General features: G+C 31.3%; 2 protein-coding genes across 12 annotated transcripts; one reads left to right on the top strand and one right to left on the bottom strand.

The window, feature by feature from the left end:
* Positions 1-215: 215 nt before the first annotated feature.
* Positions 216-2,015, bottom strand: LOC122585431 (WRKY transcription factor 22-like). The gene is made up of 3 exons (XM_043757564.1): positions 1,550-2,015; positions 1,347-1,460; positions 216-623 (listed from the first exon to the last, which is right to left on the bottom strand). Exons 1-3 carry the CDS (start codon positions 1,885-1,887, stop codon positions 407-409), a joined length of 669 nt encoding a protein of 222 aa, XP_043613499.1. The 5' UTR covers positions 1,888-2,015; the 3' UTR covers positions 216-406.
* A 14,907-nt stretch (positions 2,016-16,922) lies between these two features.
* LOC122608529 lies at positions 16,923-22,385 on the top strand. 11 transcript variants are annotated; one of them, XR_006325259.1, is made up of 8 exons: positions 16,923-17,026; positions 18,229-18,393; positions 18,742-18,859; positions 20,261-20,503; positions 20,733-20,791; positions 21,102-21,734; positions 21,877-21,978; positions 22,150-22,385. XR_006325259.1 is itself a non-coding variant. In XM_043781641.1 (5 exons), exons 2-5 carry the CDS (start codon positions 20,391-20,393, stop codon positions 22,199-22,201), a joined length of 342 nt encoding a protein of 113 aa, XP_043637576.1. In that variant the 5' UTR covers positions 18,892-19,394; positions 20,261-20,390; the 3' UTR covers positions 22,202-22,385. The 11 variants fall into 11 exon arrangements, 4 of the variants coding, with proteins under 4 accessions (XP_043637576.1, XP_043637581.1, XP_043637587.1 ...); XR_006325263.1 differs by lacking the exons at positions 20,261-20,503; positions 20,733-20,791 and having other exon boundaries at positions 16,926-17,026; positions 21,660-21,734; XR_006325260.1 differs by lacking the exons at positions 16,923-17,026; positions 18,229-18,393; positions 18,742-18,859 and having other exon boundaries at positions 19,570-20,503; positions 21,102-21,587; positions 21,660-21,734.
* Positions 22,386-25,988: the final 3,603 nt, after the last annotated feature.

The following is a 25,988-nucleotide window of genomic DNA, read 5'->3' on the forward strand; positions in this document are numbered from 1 at the left end:
TACATTTCTAAGTTTTAATATCACAAATAGTTAGTTTTTGGTGTTTGGGTAAAAGCTTTCAAAAGTTAGTTTAATGATTTGTTTTGTCCTATGAACTAATTAAGATGCGGATTTTAGATATAAAAAAAAAAAAAAAAAAAAAAAACAATATCACTACATCCAAATTATTGTACCGATTTTTCTCAAACATTCATTTTGTTATAGAGTATATTATATGATTCCGATATTCCGTTCTTTATTTGTTTAGAAATCAACAGCTACAATTAGAAAGTGAAATGCGACATGATGGCAGCCATTCAACATTCCTTTTGCCACAAATATTCCCTATTCCTATATTCCACATAGAATAATTACTTAGCTACCCCATATTACAAAAGTTAGACATATATCACCACCACCACCATAGCTAGCTGGAATTGGCGGCGTCATCGGAGACGGGTGGTTGGTTTGCCGTAACGAATTTATTACTTCTCGTGCTGCCGGCGAGAGGACTCCGGTGAGTGGGTCGAGGGTGAATGTGTTCCCCTGAATATGAGACAATATAAATAGTCGGGTCCATATGGCTTTGCTCCACTTGTTTCCTTGCCCCGCAAGCTTTTGTTGTGCTACATTTGTAGTAATTTCTAATCACACAAACACAAATTAACCATCAATTCAATTACCAACTTAAGTACTTAACAACTTTATTTCATGCATGACTAAAAAGTTGTTAACACATGTACAAATACTATATCACTTCTTAGTCAATATATATTATATATAAAAACTTAAAAGCTTATTTTTGAGATATCTTAATCTTAAAATATTACTCTATGTTTTTCTTAAATTCCGGGAAAACAATGAACGAATTTGTTAGTATATACATATTTTAATGTAGCGTATCACTTCATGAATAACTTTATAGAGATGCACAACCTTTTGATTAGTTTATACTTTTCATGAATATTTAGCTCAAGGGCATTTTCTTAATTAGATGCGTTAAGGGTACGTATAGTACTACTAACTTAACATATATATCCTCCAATACTTGCACATACCGGAATCTTAAACACAACGATCGAATCGAGTATCTATCCAATAATTAAGACATTATATACATACAATTATTATCTTCAAAAGCGGAGTTAGGATTTAGGTTAAGGGGGGCAAAGTGTGAAGATCGATCAGCTATAGAAGATTGGGGGAGGCCCGATTGCTCAAACTTGTCTTTTTTTTTTTTTCTTAATGATGGCCATAGACAAAACCTGCACTGGAAGGTTGGCTGGTTGGCCCCCCAACCACGGGCCAAACCGTGTTGGCTAATATATATTGTATATATAATGAAGATGTACAATGAAAAAAAGAACCTTGGAAAAGGAGAGCCTTTGATAGGTTTTTGACCATATTTCCTCCATGCCCATGTATCATTACATAATTCTTCTTGTCTCAATTCCACCACTGTCTTCTTTTGTTGGTTTTTCCTTCAAATTTAACCAATTTTTAAAAATACAAACCCTATTTATCATGGAATCAAATATAACATTTTTGAAGCATTAGTTAATAAAATTACCTTTTTTTACTTGGACTCTCATTAGCAAAAGAATCAATAGAAGCATCCAACACATTCACTTGTTCATCATCATCATTAGAAACATCATCCGTGACACCTAGGGTGCTTTCCACGCCCGGTCGATGAGAACACCCTTCCTTGTACACTTCCTCTAATCCCTCGAATGGATTTTCGCCATAATTCAAGTATGAAAATGGTTTTATATTGTCGAAAATATCATCGTATATATCTATGGTAGTATTAGAGGTTGTGTTTGTATCAGAAGTGGCAGTTGCATGATCATTTGAGATGGTGGTGCAGCTTCTAACCACCGCATGCAAATCCCATTCATCATCCATATTTTGAGGAATTTGTGTCTGAAAAATGGAGACTTTAGTGACCTTTATCCTCCGGTCAACTGGTGGGGAGCAGCCGGAAAGGGTTGACTTTTTTAAAGACCGTGTGGCTGAAGAATACTTTGACTTTTATAATTGAGGAATTAATATATAGTTGAATCAAAAGGTGAATATAAGTGCGTGGTTATATATGAAACACAAGTTGTGTTGTGTATTTTGCCCTTTTGACTTTTGTTCTAAGTGTTAAAATATGGGCCCATTTCTTGATTTGCTTTGACTATTTATATGGCCTTTAGGCTTTAACCACATAACTCATACGTACCTATCAATTTATATCAAATTAAGACTAACGCATAAGTCTTAATTAATAGGTTACAATCATATAAAGTGCTCCTACAAATAGTTCAAAATGTAATTACATACTCTTACCTTTTAAGATAACCAAATTGGCTAATTATAAATTGTGATTGGTTATTGGGGTGTTTTGTGCTTTTTATCATGGTCAATGCTAAATGATAATAGAGTTGAAAGAATATTTGAAGATCGACTCAAATATACTCTTCTTAATTAATTTTATTAAAGGGCGATCATGGATATGGGTTCGAGTCATTTTTGCCAACGTTTCTCAAACCTCGATGCATGTTATCATAACGTGGCTTCTTATTATCAAATGATGACTTTGGTTTGTGCTAAAAAAAAAAAAAAAAAATCTAAGATAAAAATGGTTGTTGGTTCGTGATTCATACTAGTTCGAGTAGGTCAAGTTAAAATCGAGTTTGTTATTAATATAAAAAAGTTACAATCATATTCAATATGTTTTTTTATAAGATGTAAAAAAAGTAAAAATGTAGACTGTTTTATTCTACCAAAAGGTAGTTAGAGATGATGGTTTATGAGAATGACCTTCGGTTATTTTAGAGGGTAAAGATCAAAATTTTGATTTCTGGTCTTCAAAAACAACAAATTTTTCATTTGATCTAGATAAAAAATTTATTAGGTCAAAGTATGCCTTATTAGGTCAAAGTATGCCTTCAAGATGTCAAGGTCTCTAGGTTTAGGATTTAAACTAAGGATGCAAAATTTCAAGACGTCATGGATTCGAGTTCAAATCTAGAAGGTTTCAAAGTTTTTTGTTTAAGTTGAAACTTGAAAACTCCAATACGTTACTCAAACAATGTCTTAATGTCATTGGTGTCCAATGGTCCATATTCCGTTTTAGGTAAAATAAAATAAGAATTAAAATAAAACAATAGGTTTTCTTTCACTAAAAATCATTATGTATTATGAAATCATCGTGCATCAATTGTTTCGTGAATCTTCGTGCATCAATTTAACCATGGTCTAAGGGTCAAGATCTTGTCTTATTTGTTTTACTTTAATACTTATTTTACAATACTCAACTCCTTAGTTATATATATATATATACCAATATACTAAAACAGGATTGCGCATTTTTTTATTAACACTTGGTGCATTTCTTGCATGACATGAAATTCCTAATGAAATACAAGTAGCTTATAAAATAAAATATACGATAAGTTTAAACATCCAATTATATAAATTCATATACAAATCTAATTATATACGATACAATTCGATTTATTTTACACCGCAATTGGGTTTTCGTTGTCGACAATTCATATAACCCCATTGTCACATTCACAACGTTTGCAGGTGTTCTTCATACATATGTAGTTCAAATTTATATTTGTTTCAGTTTTATTATTTAAAATTTATTTATTTATTAACTCATATAATATTTAAATTTGTAATAATGTTTATTCTATTTGAAATAACAATTCTCCAATTATGTACATGATAGTTATAAACTTATAATTATAATAGGGTGACACCACTATGTTTTGTTTGATATGTATTTTATTTTTTTTTATAACTTTCTTAATTTTCCATTCGTCTATGTTATGCATGGTTTATTTATTTAAAGTACTTTTGTCATTCAAATACACACAATGACAACTTCTAGATTTTTTGGTATGGAATATTATTATCACCTATATTGTGTTTATTTTTTCAAATGCACTGAAACCACAACACTTGAGTTTATCTAACTTAATTGATAAAAAAATATATAAATCTAAGTATAAATTTTACTAAGTAAAATTATTAATCTTCCTAACTAAATAATCTAAAGATCGTCCTAAACATGATAAAAACTTATGGATATATATATATATATAGTCAATCCTACGATATATATAATCAATCCGTACATCGTACGAGTATTAAGACTAGTATAACTCTTATTATCTATATATATATATATATATATATATATTATCTATAACTCTTATAAAACAATAGTTAACCAAGCATTTTAAAGCCCTCTTGCAAATCTAAAACTAATTTAAAAAATTGTCACATAAGATTTTATCCTATGTGTCAACTCCATATTTTTCTTTAAATAAACTATATATTTAGAAAACAAATGAAGGTATATATGTTAAAATAAATAAATAAATAAATATATTGTAAAAATCTAAGATCTTCTCATTAAATAATATGATATCTTCTCTTTAGTTTAAAAAATCACATCTATACCTAATGATATTTCATTATCTTTTTTATTCAACATTTATATGAGGTTCCTTTCGTTTTTTAATGGTGATTATATGAAAGTTTGCTCAGGCCGTTGGTTAGTTGGAATTCTCATTAGTGGCAATATTTAAAGTTTATAAGCTTTTTTATCACCACTAAATTATATTCGTCTTATATGAGTTAAGAGCTTTGTATAATATCATACTTTTCTGAAAGAATTATGTTAATTCTTTCGTTCATATTACTAAAAAAAATGATGTACAATTTTTGGTTTAATTCTTTTATCTTTTTTTGAATTTTATGATAATGGTTAATATAATCTCTTTCTTCTTTTGTTTTGATCCATTCCATTAACTCATTCGTTTACATATTAAACGTTTCATTAAATGTATACTATCGATTTTCATTGTTTGATGATTTTTTCATCTAATGCTCATCTTAATGCATTTTAATTATAAATTATATATTATTATTATAATCTTTACAAAAAAGAAAATATATTTAAACTTTAGATTTTTTTTCATTTGTTTTAGCTATTCATTTTGTATCTAATATAATATGCTCTTTGTCCATTCATCCAAGCATGTTTTTTTTATGGATCCAACTATCAAAAATGACTTAAGTATTAGATTAAAATTGCATACTATTTCAGTATTTTGGTATTTAAATGTAGCTCATTGTAAATTTATTAATGTCAATATTAAAAGTTTTAAAAAATTAATATAACTACCGCACATCGTGCGGGTAAAAAACCTAGTATATATATACACAAAGGGAAAAGAGAATATAAGGCTGTCTGACACCTAAACTTAGGTGTGGAACCCCTCATATACTAATATTTTATTATTTCTTATTTAATGAATAAATGCATAGGCCCCCATGATTTTTATGGATTAAAAAAACAATATGTGAGTGTTCCACACCTAAGCTTGGATACCCGACAGCCTTATATTCTCATCCCCATATACAAAATGCATTTTTGATCCATAAGATTTTCTACCATTTGCATAAATTTGGATCATTTTTGTAAATGGTGTGATATAAGAACTAAAAATACACTTCGTTACAAAAAAAATTTAGTTATAATCCCTTGCGGAAAAACCAATTAATGTGTCTAAGTATATTATATTGTACTTTTATTCTATCTCAATTGTACGGTGTTACATTTGTGGTTTTTTAATGATTAAATATTAAGGTGACGATAGTAAATATTCAAATATTTTTATAAATTAATATATGCTTTGGGGGTTATTCTTCTTGATTATAAGGCTGATAACTGCCTGACATACAATACGAAACCTACTAAGGTTAAACATAAAACTATACAACTTGGTCATATTAACATATTTGTGTTAGAAGTTACCAGTCCTACTTGGTTGTTTGCTTGCAACCAATCTTATTGTTTATTTTTTATTTTATTTATTTATTTATTTTATCAGCGAATTAGTATTTAGTAGTTAGCATTCAAGACATCATAGTGAGATTCAATTGAGCAGTATGCGGTGCTCGAACTATGCATATCTGGAATGAAACTCATGACTCTCAAAAATCCCCCTTAATTATCCACTCCTACAATGGTTGATTGTTGTTTGTGACCAACCTAAAATCCAAGTTAACATCTTATATATCATGGTCATTTTACTATTTTAGCATTTAAAATTAATTGAATATTACTCTTTTTAGTATAATTATAACCTATTGTTAGTTCGAATTCGTTAGTTCGAATCAAACCAAAGATGAACTATGCTGGAAGGATATGGAAAGTAAGAGTGGGCGTGGGCCGTGTGGCCCCTGTCAACACTTTCAAAAGAGTGAACATTTTCTATTGGTTTCAAACTTCCATATTATATTGTCAAATGTTAATGGATCGAAAAGATCCATTTGCATGATAGGCCCACATTGAGAGGTTGCAATAAGATTTTAGGACTTTCTAGAAAGTTATGTGCCCGTCTAATAACAGTTTGAGATCGTAAGTGCTCTTCTATTATCTTAAAAAATTGTAGTGATTAACCTATCAAAAAGAATATGATGTGTTTTACATGTTTGTTCGGAGAACTATTAGGAGTAACAAACCAATTGGTATAAGTGACGGTTAAAAGAATTGCTATTTTGGACCCGCGATTGAATGTTAAAAAAAAAGAAAAAAAAGTTTTCCTTATCGTATATTTTTCCTTACTTATTTTAAACAGTTTTATGATATCATGTATGATTTATTTCCCCTTAAAGACAGAAGGTGTTGTGCAACAATGTTTTCTATCACTTGTTTAATGCCAAAAAATAAAATTAATCTAACAATAGATGTTATTGCTATTTTGTTGACAAAAAGAAAAAGACAGACCCAACCCACTTCAAACACTTACTGCGCATAAAAATCTTTTCCCACTTAATTGAAATAGTGTGATCGCTTCCCAAATCTATCACCATTACATTACACCCAAATTTTATTGGGCCAACAAGTTATATGTGCATGTACACTTGTATCTTGGAATAAAAGAAAAGAAGGTTGAATTTGATTCTGGTAAATGGTCCAAAAAGAATCTTGACAATGTGTTTGACAATGGTTAAGTCAACAAGGCTTTAGATATAGGTCAACTGGTCCTAGGAGAGAATTTCGTAAATTTAATTTTTGATTTTAGATATTAGGAATAAGTATATGAAAATTTATAAAAAACCAACTGGGTTGGATCAGTGGTTGGAGTTCATGCCTCTGGAAACAGAGGTCATGAGTTCGATCTTTATGCCCAGCAAGGCTGGAGGTCCTTTTCTACCTATGGTAGAACCTGGAAGCAGCCTCTCTACCTTTGATAGGGGTAAGACTGTCTACATATCAACCTCCCCAATACACCGTCGAAGACGGTATTGGGACCCAAAACCCGTGGAAGACGACATTGGAAGTTACTTTACTTTTTTTTATATGAAAATTTATAAAACTTATAATGTTTTGTAATTACATGAATCTAACTTATAAAACATTTTTGTACATAACAAACTTTTAATCTTCATCTATTGTATCCAATTACTTCTTCATACATTTTTACACTAGGTGGTTCAAACCTACCCGATGAACGGCGTCGATTTTTCGTAATGTATTCATTAAAAGGTCCAGGGTCGATAAAAACCACAAACTTTAAAGAAAATATGTGAGTATTTATTTGTTTCAAAATAAAATAAATGTTTAGACAGAATATGTCTGTTTCTATTTTTATGGGCAATAAGACAATAATACTAATGTTTATATTTACTCTAAAAAATACCAAGAGATAAAGAATTCCAAAAAGTTATGCAAATTCGAAAAAAATATAAAATTAAAAAAGAAACAAAAAAGATGCAGAGAAAAAGTATAATAACAAGAAATACAAAAAGAATTTTGAAAAAAAATGTTATAAAAAAGACCAAAAATAAAAGTAAAAACTTTTTTTTTTAAAAAAAACAATACAAAAGGGTCAAAATGTCATTCTCAAATTCTAATAAAGGAAAAAAAATAATAATAAAGGTTTTAAATGAAATTATCAAAAATACCAAAAAAATGCAAGCAAAACAAATAAGTATTTAAAAAGATTTGTTAGTCTTGAACCAACAACGTCTCTTTTACAAAGTGAGAAACCAACTCCATCTAACTAATCATTTCTTTTAAAAGGTATATATGCCCGTTCATTAGACATGTAGTTTTAAAATATATAAATTTTATAATAATTGTGAAACAAAAAATGTATTACCAATATTACAATTTAATAAATACGAAAGCTAAAAAAGAAATATATGAAAATTAATTCCATATAAATAGTGATTCCAAATTTATTTTTTTTTAACTTTAGTTAAATAAAAAGAGAAACAAAAAGTGTATGACTAATATCACAACTTAATCAATACGGAAGCTAAAGAAGAAATATATGAAAATTAACTCCATATAAATATTGATTCAAATTTAATTTTTTTCCAACTTTAGTTAAATAAAAAAAGAAACAAAAAGTGTAGAGTAATCTGAAAAATACATACCAATTTATCAACAAAAACCATCTCGAACGTTTTAATGTTCTTCGGGTTTTTTTACTCTGAAACAGTCCATACATGAACAACACAAAGTCGTAGATGATGATTAACATGTGTTGACTTAAGATTTTCAAGATGAACTAATGTGGTCTTATTTTTTGTCGTTGAAAAGCCATAATGAACTCATAATCGACAACAAACTAAACTAAAAGAGAGAATAATAACAATAACAAAAGAATTCAAATAATAATAATGATTAAATATGAACAAAGTATATAAATAAAAAAAACCTTTTTGGTAGTTGATCGTAGCTTCTTTTTTTTGCCGTAAGTTTTTTCTTAGGGTTGAGAATATATGAGGGTTCTTTCTAGGTGGTATACCCTTTTTTTTTTCCAACTTTAGCTAAATAAAAAGAGAAACAAAAAGTGTATGATCAATATCACAACTTAATCAATACGAAAGCTAAAGAAGAAACATATTAAAATTAACTCCATATAAATATTGATTTCAGTTTACCCTTTTTTGTTTTCAATTTTAGTTAAATAAAAAGAGAAACAAAATATGTAGAGTATATAATTTGAAAAATACATACTAATTTATCAACAAAGAGCATCTCACACGTTTTGATTTTTCTTTGGATTGTTCCATTCTGAAACGGTCCATACATGCACAACACGGAGTCGTAGATGATGATTAACATGTGTTGACTTAAGATCTTCAAGATGAGCTAATGTGGTCTTATTTTTTGTTGTTGAAGAAAAACACATAATGCCTATAATGGACAACAAATTAAATTAAAAGAGATAATAATAACAATAACATAAGAATTCAATGTTAAATAATAATAATAATAATGATTAAATATGAACAAAGTATATAAATAAATAACCTTTATGGTAGTCGATCGTAATTTTATTTTTTTTGCCGTAGGTTTTTTCTTAGGGTTGAGAATATGTGAGGGTTTTTTCTAGGTTATATATATATAGATAATAATAATAAAGATTTTTTATTAAATTTTTTATTAACTGTAGGTCATTTTTTATTATACAAATATTAAAAAAATAGAGCATTAATAAAGAGAGTATTAGGGTAAAGAAGGGAGATTAGGAATGCCAAGAGTACTCCCAACCTCCCCTTTTAGTTATATTATAAATATTGTAAATAACAACTGATCTAATAACTTATTAACCAATCACAAGGTTCGACTTTATTATTATTATTATTATTATTATTATTATTATTATTATTATTATTATTATTATTATTATTATTATTATTATTATTATTATATACACTAAAAGACAACTGATCTAATAGCTTATTAACCAATTATAAGGTTCGATTCATCAAATTAGAATTTACTTAGTCATAATTCTTAATTAAAATAAAAATTGAAGCCACACAAAAATTATATAATATATTTATAGAATATAAAATAATTTGATCTATAATAGTAATGTCGATCGTATGCTAGGAACTAAAATATATTTTACTTATGTAAAATAAAAATCAATGGATATATGTTATCTAAATTAATGGATATGTTGTCAATCGATATGTTAATCAAAATGAACAATAATAATTATAAAAATATAGAAAATAAAGGATTAATTAGGTTATAGAATAACAATAATTAAAAAATATAGAAAAATAAAGAACTAATTACATTAGAGAAGTAAGCTCAATAAAGGAGATTAGGGGTATCAAGTGTATCCCCAAGCCCTCTTTTAGTTATACTAGGTAATCAACTGGTATATTAAGCGGACATTTGAATAGAATTTGATTTTATAATGATGCACCACAATGAACGTGTTTAACTTTTTATTACGTTCAACATTATTATATTGTATATTTTGAGTAAGCTGATATTATAATAATCAATTTTAATTTACATATTTGTTTCCTATTTCAATAGATACTTTTCATGATTATCTACTAAAAATATTTTAAAGTTATACTATCTTAGAATAAATTTTCATTATTCTTTTTTTTTTGCCTACTTTTAATTATTATCGGATGATGTCATTAAAAAATCAAGAAGTTTTTTTTAATATAAAATGAAATCATCACAATCTTGTTATATTAATATAAGAGATATTATAGATTGCTAAAGTTTCATATAAAACAAAAATGGTATTGATCACATTCAGTTGTCAAAGAAGATAATATGTAAGGTTATGTACTTACGTATGTGTTGAAGTTATAGCCTAAACTGAAACTTACTAAACCTGAGGGACCATTCTTGTATGTTTTCTTTCTTCTTGCAGGTTTGGGCTCATTTTGAAAGAAGAGAAAAGAAGGAGGTCAAGAATGTAACTTATATTATTTCTGCTCTATATATCTTCAATATACCCAATAAGGGTTTCTTAAGAGACATAGATAGAAAATCACCCGTTTGGGGTTTTGTACGATCTCTCCTTTTTTGTTTATATTCGTTTATTGTAATAGAGCTATTATCAAAATAGATAATAGATTTACAACCGAGTATCGGGGGTAAATTATTTTAGGTTTTGTGTTGATTAAATTGATTGAAATCAGTTCTTGGTTGTTTGATTGGATTAAGATTCAATATATATGGTTGTGTTTAGATTTTTTAACATGGTATCAGAGCCAGGTTACGGAAAATACTAATTTCATCTAAATCCTTTCAATAATATTTTTAGGGTTTGTTGATCGATTTGGGGTTTTTTGATTAGATCTGGTTTTTCTTGAACGGCATATGATTATTTAATCACCGTTTGAGTTTACAGATCTAGGTGTGTACGGAAACCCTAATTTCTTGTTTTAGGGTTAGGGTTTTCTGGTTGTTCAGATCTTCTGGGTTTATTCTATTGACTAAGTGAATCAATAGATAAACTCTCTCTCCTGGTGTTCTGCTGTTTTGATCCTGCTTTGTTTATTGACTAAGTGAATCAATAAACTAGTAGGGTTCCATCATCTGAGCCTTCTAAATAGCACTGTTTGCATCCCCTCCTCCCTTCTCTCTCTATACTTATTTTGTTTCTTTTTTTTCAAAAGTTTTTTTTATCATCTTTTTCTCACAAAACCAGCAGTGTTAAACTTGACCTACCTCTGTGAGAGGCAAGGAATCCTGTCCCTGGCACTGTTTGGGAGATAAAAGATTACTTTCCTTTTTTTAAAATATATATATATATATATATATATATTTTCTCTCCTTTATTCTTTTATATATTCTTGCTTTTTTGTGTGTTCTTGTTGTTGTGTTAGTTTTTTGTGTTGTTCTTCATTCTGTGTAGTTTATTATCTGTACTTGCTTGTTTCTACTTGCTATCATGGATATGGATGATAACCTGCATGACTATGATTATAACACTGATAATGAATCTGTTGAAGGTGAAAATGCAACAAGAATTAGTAAACTTGATATAAGTCACCCTTTACATTTGCATCCTAATGATTCTGCCTCCTTGACTGTTGTCTCTATTAAACTCAAAGGAACTGAAAATTATAATATCTGGTCTTGTGTTATGATGCTTGCTCTTGAGGGTAAAAATAAAATTGGTTTTATTGATGGAACCTGTAAAAGGTCTAATAGAGATGAGGTTTTAGGAAAACAATGGGATAGAGTCAATGCTGTTGTACTGGGTTGGATTTTGAACTCTATCTCTGAAGAGTTGTATGTTGGTCAAATTTTCTCAAAAAGGGCTTCTCATGTCTGGGCTGAATTACAGGAAACTTATGATAAAGTTGATGGTTCTGTTACTTTTAATTTGCATCACAAGATTAACTCTCTTTGTCAAAATGGTTCTACTATTGCTGATTATTATCATAAACTGAATGCTCTGTGGAAACAATTTGATGCTTTGGTCAAACTGCCTAAATGCACTTGTCATGCTGCTGAGGATTTTAAAAAACATAATCAATTGTTAAAACTAATGCAGTTCTTAATGGGTCTTGATGATGTTTATATGCAAGTTAGAAGTAATATTCTGTCTAAAGATCCTTTGCCTGATGTGAGACATGCTTATGCTATTATTTCTGGGGAGGAGTCACATAGGTTGATCTCTAGTGGCAATTCTGGTAACTCTCAAAAGGTTTCATCATCTGTTTTTCACTCTAATGTGAATAACAAAACTGATTTTAAAACTGGATTTCAAAGGAAAGTCTCAAATGGAAACAATTTAAGGTCTGGGAACAAAAACTCAACTTTCAAAAGGAATCCTGGTGGTCCTTCTGTTGTCTGTGAACAATGTGGTTATAATGGTCACACAATTGATAAATGTTTTCAACTCATTGGGTATCCACCTGATTTTGGAAAAAAGAAGACAAATGGCTTTCAAAACACACAAAATTTCAACAAAAGATTTGTAAACAACAATAATGCTGTTGGTTCTAGTTATGCTGCTTCTTTTTCTGATGAACAGATCTCTCAGCTCATTTCTTTGATTAAGGAAAATTCTGTTGGTGCTCCTAGTCAAAATGTTAAAGTTAACATGGCAGGTATAACTCTGGTTAATAACAATAAATTCTTTAACCAAAATTTTCACAAATTTGTGTGTTTTAACTCTAAACTTAAGTCTACTTTAGAGAAATTGGGCTTAATTTGTGACTCTGGAGCCAATCAACATCTTACCTATACTGACAAGTATCTTGTTAATGTTATTGACATCTCTTATTTGAAAATAAGGGTCTCTCACCCTAATGGCACTGAAGCTTACATAACAAAAGTTGGTAACATGGTTTTGTCTAAAGATATAGTTTTGTATGATGTTTTGGTTGTTCCTGAGTATTGTGTCAACTTAATATCTGTTCATAAGATGTCAAAGGATAATAAGTGTATTGTTGCTTTTAATGAACATGAGTGTTATGTGCTACCTCAGGATTTGAGGGATGTGAAAATTCTGGGGATTGGTAGACAGATTGATGGTCTTTACTACTTTGATCAAGGTATTAATAATTGTCCTGTTACTTCTTGTTCTGTAAAATAAGTTTGGCATAACAGACTTGGTCATCCTGCAGACCAAGTCTTGACTGTTTTAAATAAAGAAGGTGTCCATAATTTTTCAAAAAATGAAGAAGTTTGTGAAATCTGTCAAAAGGCTAAACAAGTCAGGGAACCATTTCCTTTAAGTGATCACAAATCTAATGAACTTGGTGAACTTGTGCATCTTGATGTCTGGGGTCCCTATAAAGTTACTAGTTTTGAAGGATACAAGTATTTTTTGACTGTGGTGGATGATTATTCTAGGGCTGTATGGGTGTACATGCTTAAATCTAAAACTGAAGTCTATGATTGTGTAGTTGTGTTTTATAATTTGGTTTTAAATCAGTTTAAAAAAAGGGTAAAAACTTTTAGAAGTGATAATGGAACTGAGTTTTGCAACAAAACCTTCACTATGTTTTGTGAAAACAATGGTATTGTTCATCAAACTTCTATTGCATATACACCTCAACAAAATGGGATTGTTGAGAGGAAGCATAGGCATCTTCTTAACATTGCTAGGGCTCTTCTGTTCCAGGGGGGATTACCGCTGTTTCTATGGTCTGAATGTGTTTTGACTGCTTGCTATTTGATTAACAGATTACCCACTTCTGTGTTGCATGGAAAATCACCTTATCATATGATTTTTGGACATGAACCTTCTCTGGCTCACTTTAAGAACATTTGGATGTCTTTGCTTTGCTACCATCTTGTCTAATCAAGACAAGTTTAGTAGTAGAGCAGAGAAGTGTGTGTTTGTTGGTTATGCTAGTAATAAGAAAGGCTATAAGTTGTATAGTCTTGATAAAAAACAATTTACTTTCTCAAGGGATGTGAAGTTCTTTGAGAAGGTGTTTCCTTTTAAAATAAGAAATGAATCTGCCTTAAATAATGACCAGGGAATAAATCAAATTAACTTCTTTAATTTGTGTGATGAACCTGACCTGCCCTATGATGATAATGACCCTGTAATTAACCCTAATAGTGATGGCATCAACTCTACATAGTCTGGTACTCCTACTATTGATCTAGGAGGATTGTCAAATGATAATTTACCAGATTCCAATGAGAGTACCACTGTGCATGAGAGGGCTGCAACACTTGAAGAAACATTATATCTGAGGGTAACAATCAAGTAGAAGTTCCTGTAAATGACCTTGAAATTCAAAATACTTCTCAAATTGGAAATAGAAGGTCTGAAAGGTCATCTCATATGCCTAACAAATACAAAGATTTTGTAATTGACTCTAAAGTTAAGTTTGGAATTGAGAAATTTGTTAGTTATGCTAATCTTGACCTTGAAAGTCTTGCTTTTGTGTCTGAATTGAATAAATCTGTTGAACCTTGTCATTACTGGCAAGCTTGTAAAGATAATAAATGGGTTGAAGCCATGAATCTTGAAATGAATGCTTTGTATGACAATGACACTTGGGAAATTACTGAATTACCTGAAGGAAGAAAACCAGTAGGATGTAAATGGGTTTATAAAGTTAAGTATAAGGCTAATGGTGAGATAGAAAGATATAAGGCTAGGTTAGTTGCTAAGGGATATAGTCAAAAACCTGGGGTTGACTTTGATGAGACCTTCTCCCCTGTTGTTAAGATTGTTACTGTTAGATGCATGATAAATTTAGCTGTGCAAATGAATTGGCCTTTGTTTCAATTAGACATTAATAATGCTTTTTTATATGTTGAGCTTGATGAAATTATGTATATGACTTTACCTGAAGGATACTTTAATCCTGATGATCATAAAGTGTGCAAATTAAAGAAATCCTTGTATGGTTTAAAACAGGCTCCAAGACAATGGAATGCAAAATTAACTCATGCTTTACTTGAAAATCATTTTGTGCAGAGTAGAAGTGATTACTCACTTTTTACAAAAAGTGAGGGTGATATATTTATTGCATTATTGGTCTATGTTGATGATATCATTGTCACTGGAAACAATCTTGATGTTATTAATGACTTTAAAATGTTTCTTAAGTCTAAGTTTATGATTAAGGACTTGGGAATACTCAAATACTTTCTAGGAATTGAAGTTATTAAAACTGAATATGGCTTGTGTTTGTCTCAAAGAAAGTATTGTACGGATGTATTAAGTGAGTTTGGTTTGCTTGCTTGTAAACCTTCTGCTACTCCTATTGAGCAGAATCTGATCATTACTAGTGAAGCTAGTGAGAAAGATAATGTTATTGATAATGTCACTGAATATCAAAAACTTATTGGGAAACTTATCTATCTTACTCACACTAGGCCTGATATTGCTTATTCTGTTCATTGCTGAGTCAATTTATGCATAAACCTTTGAAGTCCCACATCAAAATTGCTCTTAGAGTTTTGAGATACTTAAAAGGGTCACCTGGTTTGGGGGTTCACATTATCAAGAACCCCAAGCTATCTCTTGAAACCTTTGTTGATGCAGACTGGGCCAAATGTGTGGTCACCGGAAAGTCTGTTACTGGATTCTGCTTGTTTCTAAATGGCTCTCTTGTGTCTTGGAAAAGTAAGAAGCAACTCACTCTATCTAAATCTTCTGCAGAAGCAGAGTATAGAGCTCTGGCTTCTGTTACTTCTGAGGTAATTTGGATTCTAAAATTACTTGATGATTTGAAATGGGGCAAGTGGCTTCCTGTTTCTGTATATTGTGATAGTGAGGCTGCAATTAAAAATTGCAGCCAATCCAGTGTTCCATGAAAGGACCAAACATCTTGAAATTGATCTCCACTTTGTGAGAGATAAGATTACTGCAGGTGTCATTGAAACCAAGAAGGTTGAGTCTGCAAATCAGATTGCAGACATTCTCACCAAAGGGTTGAATAAAGTTCAACATGATAAGCTTGTTTCAAAACTGTGTCTCTATGATGTGTTTCAGGTTTAGGCTAAGAGGGGATGTTGAAGTTATAGCCTAAACTGAAACTTACTAAACCTGAGGGACCATTCTTGTATGTTTTCTTTCTTCTTGCAGGTTTGGGCTCATTTTGAAAGAAGAGAAAAGAAGGAGGTCAAGAATGTAACTTATATTATTTCTGCTCTATATATCTTCAATATACCCAATAAGGGTTTCTTGAGAGACATAGATAGAAAATCACTCGTTTGGGGTTTTGTACGATCTCTCCTTTTTTGTTTATATTCGTTTATTGTAATAGAACTATTATCAAAATAGATAATAGATTTACAACCGAGTATCGGGGGTAAATTATTTTAGGTTTTGTGTTGATTAAACTGATTGAAATCAGTTCTTGGTTGTTTGATTGGATTAAGATTCAATATATATGGTTGTGTTTAGATTTTTTAACAGTATGTAGTATGTACCAATCATTTTTTTATTAAATAATTATATATTTTTATGTATACTCTATATGTTTGTTTGTTTTATTTTACTTTCTTTAAATAGACAAGCATTAAAAAACTTAATTTATTAAGTTATAAGTTACACAAAGAAACATATAACCATAAGAAAAACTTAATTTATTCAATTAAAAGTTAAGTAGACAAATATACGAGTATAGATAAAAATAGACAAGCGTTGCGATCAACACCATCAAATTAAGCCTTAACCCATAACATAAATATCATCCAACTACTGTAGACTTTGAAGCAGTATTCTTAAAACAGGACCAATTGGTTCATCGCTCGGACCGTGAACCGATGGTAAATCCGGTTTGTTTATGAGAATTGATAATAGTACCATATCTTAAATGATTTATGATGTTAACATCATCTCCTCACAAACTTAAGATATGATTTATGATGTTAACATCATCTCCTCACAAACTTACTTAAATCAATTTCTAGGCATGTCAAAAAGCCCCCATGATTCCCCATCTTATATATATAAAAGTTGTAAGCCTGTAATCAATACCGAGGCTTTAGAATTAATTAGGCTTTCTTTTGATATTACCCTGTAATCAATATGAGGCTTTAGATTTAATTAGGCTTTTTTGATTTTACTGAGTTTTTTTGATTATGATGATGGGTTAATCGGAGCAGTAAATGAGGTGTCTTCTTATATATATCTAAAGTTGTAAGAGTGAATTCAATGCTGGAGGATTAAGAATTGATTAGGGTTTAAAACAATTTACTGTTATTTATGATTTTACTTGCTATTAGATTAATCTTTTGTTAATTTGTGTCTTTAACTGTGTGGTAATTTATGTTATTTATGAATGGTTTATGTATTGATGATTCCTTACAGATATGTGTATGTATATGTATAGGTATGTAATTTAATGTCTCATTGGTTAATCTTTATGAAGTGGCCGATCGGTTCACTTGGGTTTTGATGTATTTGGTTTTTAATGCTGCTTAATTCATATGGGGTTAAAGAATTCTAATGGGTTTCAATCTTCTCATTCTTACCTATATATTTGGTTAAACATTCGTGGGCAGCAATATATAGGGTTATAGAATTCTCATGACTTTTCATCATCTCATATTATTGTTTGGTTCAACTGAATGTGGCTTTTTGAGTTATATTAATAATTGAATTTTTGATCACGTTATGGCTATATAGTGATTATTGTTGCTGCAATATCTTAGTCTTTGCAATCTCTATTCTTCAATGATTATAAGCATATTTTTGTTTTGAAGAGAGTTTTAATGACGAGGCTTCAAAATTTATTAGGGTTTTTATGATTTTATAGGGATTTTATAATTTTATTGTTCTGTTAATTCGTGGTGATGATTAGATTAATTCGAGTGTGCAGTAAATTTTGGGGATAATGATGGTATGAGGGTTTACAGTTATTATTTGATTGTTTGTTCTTAATTTGCATCGGTTTGCTTTGATTGTGCTAGGCTTTCGGGTTCAATTAATAATTTTTCAGACTCATTTACTTCCAATTGAATATCAGGCACTCAAAACAAAGGTTAACCGAAGACCTTTATGATTCAGACACAAGACATGAAGTAACTTTTCAATCAATCACTCTGACTAGCTTGCTGAAAGATGCCAGTGATGATTTAGTTCTATTCCCATATGTATTGATTTCTTAAAGTTATGTTCTGCGACATATATGGTAAGTAATTCAAGTTTATACTTCATTGTATTATTTGATTAAATATTATGAATTTTGATATAAATTTTTTAATATATATATATGTGTGTGTGTGTGTGTGTGTGAGTGTGTGTGTGGGTGTGTATGAATAGATATTCGGAAAAGAATAACAACTTGCAATTGCTCATTGCAATTTAGGACCCTATTGCTTCTTGGATTAAGTTTCAAGTCAATAGAGGTAAACCAACACAATAGAGTTTTTAAAGCTTCATAAAATTGACTTAATTATGTTGTTATGGAGGGCATTTTAAACATTTTGGTAGAGAATCAAGAATTGCAATGATGATTTTGAATGTGCTTTGGTTGCAGGAAAAACTTAATAACACACGACTTGAAGAAGCTACAGAATATCCAAGGCCCAACATAAGTCTGCCTTTAGTGTCCCACGTCATAATGGGAACTATTGGTGTGACGTATGTAACACCAGGTCAGATTCTCGCTCCCAACGTATGTTCAGCTCACCTTTAATGACCAAAGTGTGTACATGTAATATATCATCAACGACTTTAAGGTATTGGGATTGTGTTTGTTGTACTAGATGATTTGTTAAAAGAGTGTAAGTCGTTTTTCAGGGTTTTAGAGATGGGTTGATATAGGGGTTTAAACGTTTGTCAGCATCAATTGTTATGAGATGGGCAGTTAGGGATGCTTTCACGCAGTTGTTGGGCGTTTGTTTTTTTGGCGAGGTCGAGGATCAATTTAGTTTTTTAAAAAATATGTTAGATTAAAGTTCTTGCCCTTTTTCATTGTTTCTTCGTTGGTGAACGGGGCTGAGAAGGAGATTTATAGGTTTTTATTGCGTCTTTTTTGTTATTTACGTTGGTTTCATTTGTTTTTGTTGTGGATGCTTGGATTGCGATGCTGGTACTAGAAAAGTGTTTGGGAAACTGAAAAAGAAACGTGCCATTAGTTGTCAATGATGTTTTAAGATGGGCACTGTTTGTGGGTCGCTTGCAAGATAGGTACTTACAGGGTGTTTGGAAAGTTGTTTTCTTCTGCTATTTAGTCCTTTATCGAGGTATACTTTATGGTGGCATGGCTTCTGTACTACTTTTCTGTCAAGTCTAAAGATGCTAATGAGTACCATTTGGTCATAGATAGCTTAAAAGATTACTTGAAGATGTCAGGTATTGGTCGCTGCAAATTCTCTTAACTTAATCTTTCAAAAGATATAGAGTTTGAGTTCTAAGTCAAGTGATGGGTTGGTTAATGGATCAATTGATAAATTTTAGGTAGAAGTCATCAGGGTTGGGTTACCCAGAAGCATAATTTGCCTCTTAACATGACTTTGTAGTCTCTTTTGAAAGTTTTTCCTCCAAATGGGTCTCAATTAACCTAAGTAGGATGATCGATTGACCTTTTATCATCAGATATGCTACAGATATATTCAATGTTCTTGAGAATTGGCCTTCACACATCATAAGCTTTTTACAGATTTATGCATTTATTTGGAATTTCACATCCTGCTATTGTGATAACAAAATCATTTTCTTTGTTTTGGACGTGTTGGGTATTTAAGACATACTTCGGCTAATGTTCACCCGTTTTAGCCCGTTTTTTAAGTTATCAGTATTCTTTATTTAATCCGCTAGAATAGTTAAAGAGGCAATACCCAAATGCACTCATACACAGGTATCTTTGTTTTGCCCATATCTACTTTAATGGCTTAGCTGCGAGTATAGGAGTTGATGTGAATACAATTAATGAGTTTTGATCAATTTCTTAAAGTAATTTTTTTGACGGACTTTGTACCTGCTCTTTCTTTCCATGCTTGATTATCAAATGTGCCGGTTGTAAGAGATACAATCTGCTGGTTTTGTGTTGCTAGCTTCCTTTGAAACATGTGAAATTATGATTGTGTACCAAGTTGGACGGGGTGAGGTTGCTTGTCTGGATTTCAAAGCATGGAAAAGAGAATTTAGGATGTCATGGTCTGAGTAGAAAGTCAGTACCCTTTCATGTGGACAGTTTGTAGGTTGGGCTATTACAAAATAGATTTCGTATGCGGTGGGGTGTACTGTCACCAACAAAATGATGGTGTGATTATGCATGGAAAGAGCTCTACATCATGGTAAATTTTACTCATTAAATTAAGGGAAACTTAAGGGAAATGATTTTTCGATTCCTGATGTTTACTTCTAAAGCCAAGATAAAGAATCTTTTAGATTAACAAAGTAACGATCCAAACTTCCAGTACTTGATTTGCAACTTAACTATAGTTGATGTCTACTATCTATATTATATATTTTTTTGAATCAAAAGAAAAACTATTTACAGTTTGACAAAATGCCCTTTTGCAGTTCGAAGATTACTACATTCAAATGCAAGTAATCAATAGAAGCCACACTCTTCTTATCAAGTAAATTGCCTGTCTTGCAAGCCTGCTCAACCTGCTTTTACATACTTATATGCGTTTATAATGGTTCGTTAACTATAAGATTGTTGGTTCATGTCTCGGTGAAGTCAAATATGTCAATAATTGTGTGGTTTGCGGATATTGTCTTCTATAAGAATTATGTCATAGATTGTGTTTATTGGGCATGGGAATGGCAGGTGATATATACACCAACTTAGTAGTTTGATACACCAAAATGCAGAATGGTTAAGTTTCTTGGTATGTATACAAAGACAACATAATTTTGGTGTGTCAAGTAATCTTTTTGGTGTAGGATCAGTTTCATGACCAGTTTGGCTGTAAACCGACATTAATCGGTCAAATAGAGTTGAAGTTTCAGCTTCACGCAACGAACATTAGGGTAAATTGATATGTGCCAATCTATGTATGGTTCGATATATAGCAAAACAGTACAGGGGACGTGGCCTCACCTTCAGGACCTTTTGCAGGTCAACTTAATACGTCAAACTTTGATTTTGATGTGGCTAAATGTATTAAAAGATAGCTGCTTTGGTTATTTCTAACGTTTGAAACCTGAAATAACCGTCAGAGTGACCAAAATTTAATTTTAAGATGCTATGTTGGTCCTTTGTCTGGAAAAGAAGTGATTTTGGTCAAAAGTTACTTACACATTAGCTGCCACGCCATAATTTAACCACTCACTGAATTAGATTGCCGTGAATAACTTTATTGGAAAACTGGTTTCCTGCTGAAATAGTTGGTTATTGCAACTCCAGGAAAATTTTTAAAGTGCCAAAAGGTTAGATTTCCTTGCAGCCCTGCAGCCCTTTTAGCTATACATGTGCTAAAGTTTAAAGCTGTTTGTGTTTAGGTCAGTGCAAAATGGCAGCCACAAGAATCCCGTGTGTAAAATCTTGAGGCTCCTGTATCTTCCCCGACTGAATAGGTAACTAAATTTCTGTCTATCTCATTACGTATAAAGGTTGCACGATGGTTGCGTTGGGTCCTAGGGCAAAGTACTCGCGCACTGGATTCTTTTATCAAGTCATTTGTAAGTTTAATGTGTTGTAACCGGTACTTCTATCCAGGCATGTTGCATCTCCTGGTGATAGCCCAAAAATAGATGGGATTCATTTACATAATCTAAGGATGTGCTGGTCCACACCACCGACCTCTCATGTGGACATGTGGTAAATACTTCATAAATCTATATTTTCGGAATAGCAAAAATTATAACATAAACAGGTTTACAAATTAAAAAACTATTAGTAAATATTAAAAAATGGGGATAAAATATGAGAACTAAGTATTGAAAAAATAGACACATTGTGCTATACGTTAATGTTGGTTTCATTATGCAGGAAATGGCAGTGTTTTTATACCAACCGACTGTTGAAACATACACATACATAATGTAAAGTGTGGAGCGGGTCATGGTACAAGTACCGGTAGTTTAGGAAAGGATGAAACATTGTGCTATAATCGACCTAACCTATAACTCTGCGAAAACTGTATAGTCGTTTTATGATAACGTTGGAACTTTTCAAAAGTACCATGCGGAAATAGATCTACTCTCTAGCCTTGAGTCGGGTTTTCACTCCTCTCCCCTCACTACTCTCTTTGGTTCTGTGATAAAAAAAAGCCACGCATTTAGCAGTAGAGTTTTTGCTTAATAAATTGTTTTGAATTGCGCATTTTATAGTATGCTAGGTTCTATGTCAAAATTTATTTCCTCACAAAAGTTCATCTTTTAAGTCCCTTTTCACAATGTAATGTCGATTTGGTTTTCAAACTATGTTGCTTTTATAACTATCTGCAAAAAAACGTATCACCATGCATGATTTCACCCTTTCAACGACGCCAATTTAAGTACCAAATTGACCCTTATCACCAAACACTTATAAAACTTACCTAACAACTTCATATACACCTACAATTCCCATCACGACATCTTAAACCAAATTCCAAACTAATATAAACATTAATGGGTCAAAATAAGGTATATAAAAAAAAAACTTAGATTCAATCATACCCACTTAACAAACAACTTTACATGAATCCAATATATCACTTTTTATTAACACTTTTCAAAAACACAACTAACCAATTCACACAACTTAACTATTTATCAAACCATATTAAAAACCACATAATTATTCACTTTTATCTGCAAAAACAAAACATCCTCAAATAACAAAACCTCTTTAAAACATAACATAAAACTACCAAGTGTGGCATGTTAACTACAATTATTTTTACTTTTTACAACCAGAAAGTTGAATTCCAAACCTCATATACAGCATAAATTTCATTACATATATAAAAATCGGCAACAAAATACACGCAAACAATGAATTTCACACTCGACGTGCGTAGCACGGGCTTTTAAGCCCTCGTAGTTATTTATTATATGTTTGTACAACACTACAACTACAACATGCTTTAAACATTAATGTGCGATAAATTAATCAAATATCATAGTATTAATATCTCTTCCCTTTATTTATGGCGGTCCAGTTCATTCATGTTAGCATTGGATCTTTTAATGTAAAACTAACAAAAATAATTGTAGTCGCCTTTTCCACTCATGCTACTTAGAGCTGTAAATGAACTAAACAGTTCATGAACCCGTTCGGCGGGAAGTTCGTTCGTGTTCGTTTAGTTAAATGAGCGAACATGAACAGAGCTCCCGTTCGTTCATTTACGCTCATGAACGCTCAATAATCTTTTCGTGAACGTTGTTTGTTTATGTTCGTGAACGTTGTTTGTTTATGTTCATGAACGGTCGTTCGTGAACAATAGTTCATGAACCGTCGTTCGTGAACTATAGTTCGTTTATGTTCGTGAACAGTAATCCATTATGTTCGTTTACATATATATTTAAGAAATGTTTATATAAAATACTTAATTTATAAATATTTCGTTCGTTTGTTTTCGTTCATTAGTGTTCGTTCGTTTGTGTTCGTGAACATTCGTTCATGAACACAAACGAACGAACATGAACAAGTCATTATGTTCGTTTATTTGTTTGTGAACTGTTCGTTAAGTTAAACGAACGAACACGAACAAGGTTCCGTTCGTGTTAGTTCGGTTCTTGTACAGATGACCTATGTTATGAAATTCCCACTACCAATTATATATCCACTAGTATTTCAGATATATATGTAAAATGAGTGTTGTTATAGCTACCAATTTCCCTTTTTTTTATATATTTAAAAAAACTGACACAATTATCATCTTTTAAGTCAAATGCTTTAACACGTTTTTGTCAAATTTTTGTCCAGCTTTTTCTTAACATTAATAGTAATTTTTATCATTTTATATTACCTTATTAATTTCTTTATAATCTGTTTATTTAAATAAAAGAATAATTTTGAAAAAATAAAAATACAGTTGGAAAGATACAACAGAGTAACTTCATACCAGTCAAATTTTTGAAAAAATAATTTGTTTAAAAAGAGAGTTAATTTATTGTAATTTTGAAACAATAAATACAGTTAGCAAATAAAAATTAAATAAATGAATCAACTAACAAATATAATACACTATAAATAGTGAATTAAAACCATCATAATGAAATTAAAACTATCATAATGAAATTAACAACAAATTAGCAGTAAGAAAGTTAGTTTCTTTCCATATTTACTTTGTACACATTACATTATGTACATACACTTACACAACAACACATATACAAACATAAATCTTTCTGGCGAAAATTCCGGCAAGCACCCATGTGACCATCTCCGGCCACCCCATGTGACAACCTCCGGCCGCCACCACTTTCACCCAACTCCGGCCACGACCACCCAAAACCGCCGTCTTTCAGCCACTTTCGGCCACGACCACCACCAACCACCACCATCTAAACGAAGAAATCAACAGCCGCCACTTTCACCCACCTCTGGCCAAGACCATCGAACACTCCAGCACCAAAAACACTTTCAGATCTAAAAAATAAGCCATTAACCTCCGTCATTTAGCCACTTCCGGCCACCATTTTCAGATCTAAAAAAAGAATCCATCAACCGCCGCCACATCCGACCACGAACCCAGCCAACCCTGCCATAACCTCCGGTCGCCACCTTTAGATCTGAACCTCAACCACCATAAACCGCCAATTTACGAATCTAAACCAAAACCACCATAAATCGCCGGATTTGAGAAAGGAAAGAAGAGGGGCGGCGGCGGTTGAAGGAGATAAAGCGGCCGGAGGTTTTTTGTGCATTCTAATAATTATGTTTACGAATTTTCTACAACTGCTTCGAACGAGCTAGAAAATCTATTTTTGGTGCATCAAACATCATTCAGTATTTGGCTTGCATTTCCACATGTGTTGATTATCGATGCCACGTACAAGACCAACTATTACAATTTGCCTTTTGTGGAGATTGTTGGTGTAACGTCGACTAACAAGACATTTTCGATAGCTTTTGCATTTATACAAAATGAAAGGACAACTAACTATACATAGGTCTTAAATTGTCTTAAGCAGCCATCGAAGCAGACCTAGGTTATAGAATTGAAACAATTCAACCTGCCTGCTCTGATACCACTTTTTAGTCCCAACTATCACTAGATGGGTGCTGAAGACACCTCTATGTCGATGGTGAGTGAACTTTGCAACACGATCAATTAATCTGGATGTGACCAGTTTAGTTTGATCGTGTACCAGGTTAACTGGAATTAAGTATTAAAGTGACAGAATATTAACACAAGCAATAATATAAATGACGAGCATATAAACTGGTGAGACAATATGTAATTTTCAAGTGTATTTTATTTATTACTTGTTTAAATAAAATACAAGGTTGTTGCGGAACCAAGATAATACAAGAATGTAAATATCCTAACAACCCATGAATTACAATTGATCTAAACTTGGAAATTCTCCTAAACAATCGAAACACTTAGAGTTGTGAAATGTTTCTTTTTGCGATTGAGAGAATATTGCACAAGTTCACCAATATTGCAGAATATATGTATTTGCAAAGTTATTGAAACAGCTTGTGCAAGGACCTCTATTTATAGTCGAAGATTGAGCATGGGGATCTCAACTTCGATGTACAAATATGGTTGACAGCACACAAAAGTATTGTTTAAATAATCCTTTGTGTGTGTTTAAATAAAGTAAGACAAAAGGTTACTTTATTCAACCACTCTACATCTTTGTATCTTTATCCAAAGACAATATCATTGT

The sequence above is a fragment of the Erigeron canadensis genome, chromosome 1, assembly GCF_010389155.1.
Source record: "Erigeron canadensis isolate Cc75 chromosome 1, C_canadensis_v1, whole genome shotgun sequence".
In the NCBI taxonomy this organism is placed as follows: Eukaryota; Viridiplantae; Streptophyta; class Magnoliopsida; order Asterales; family Asteraceae; genus Erigeron; species Erigeron canadensis.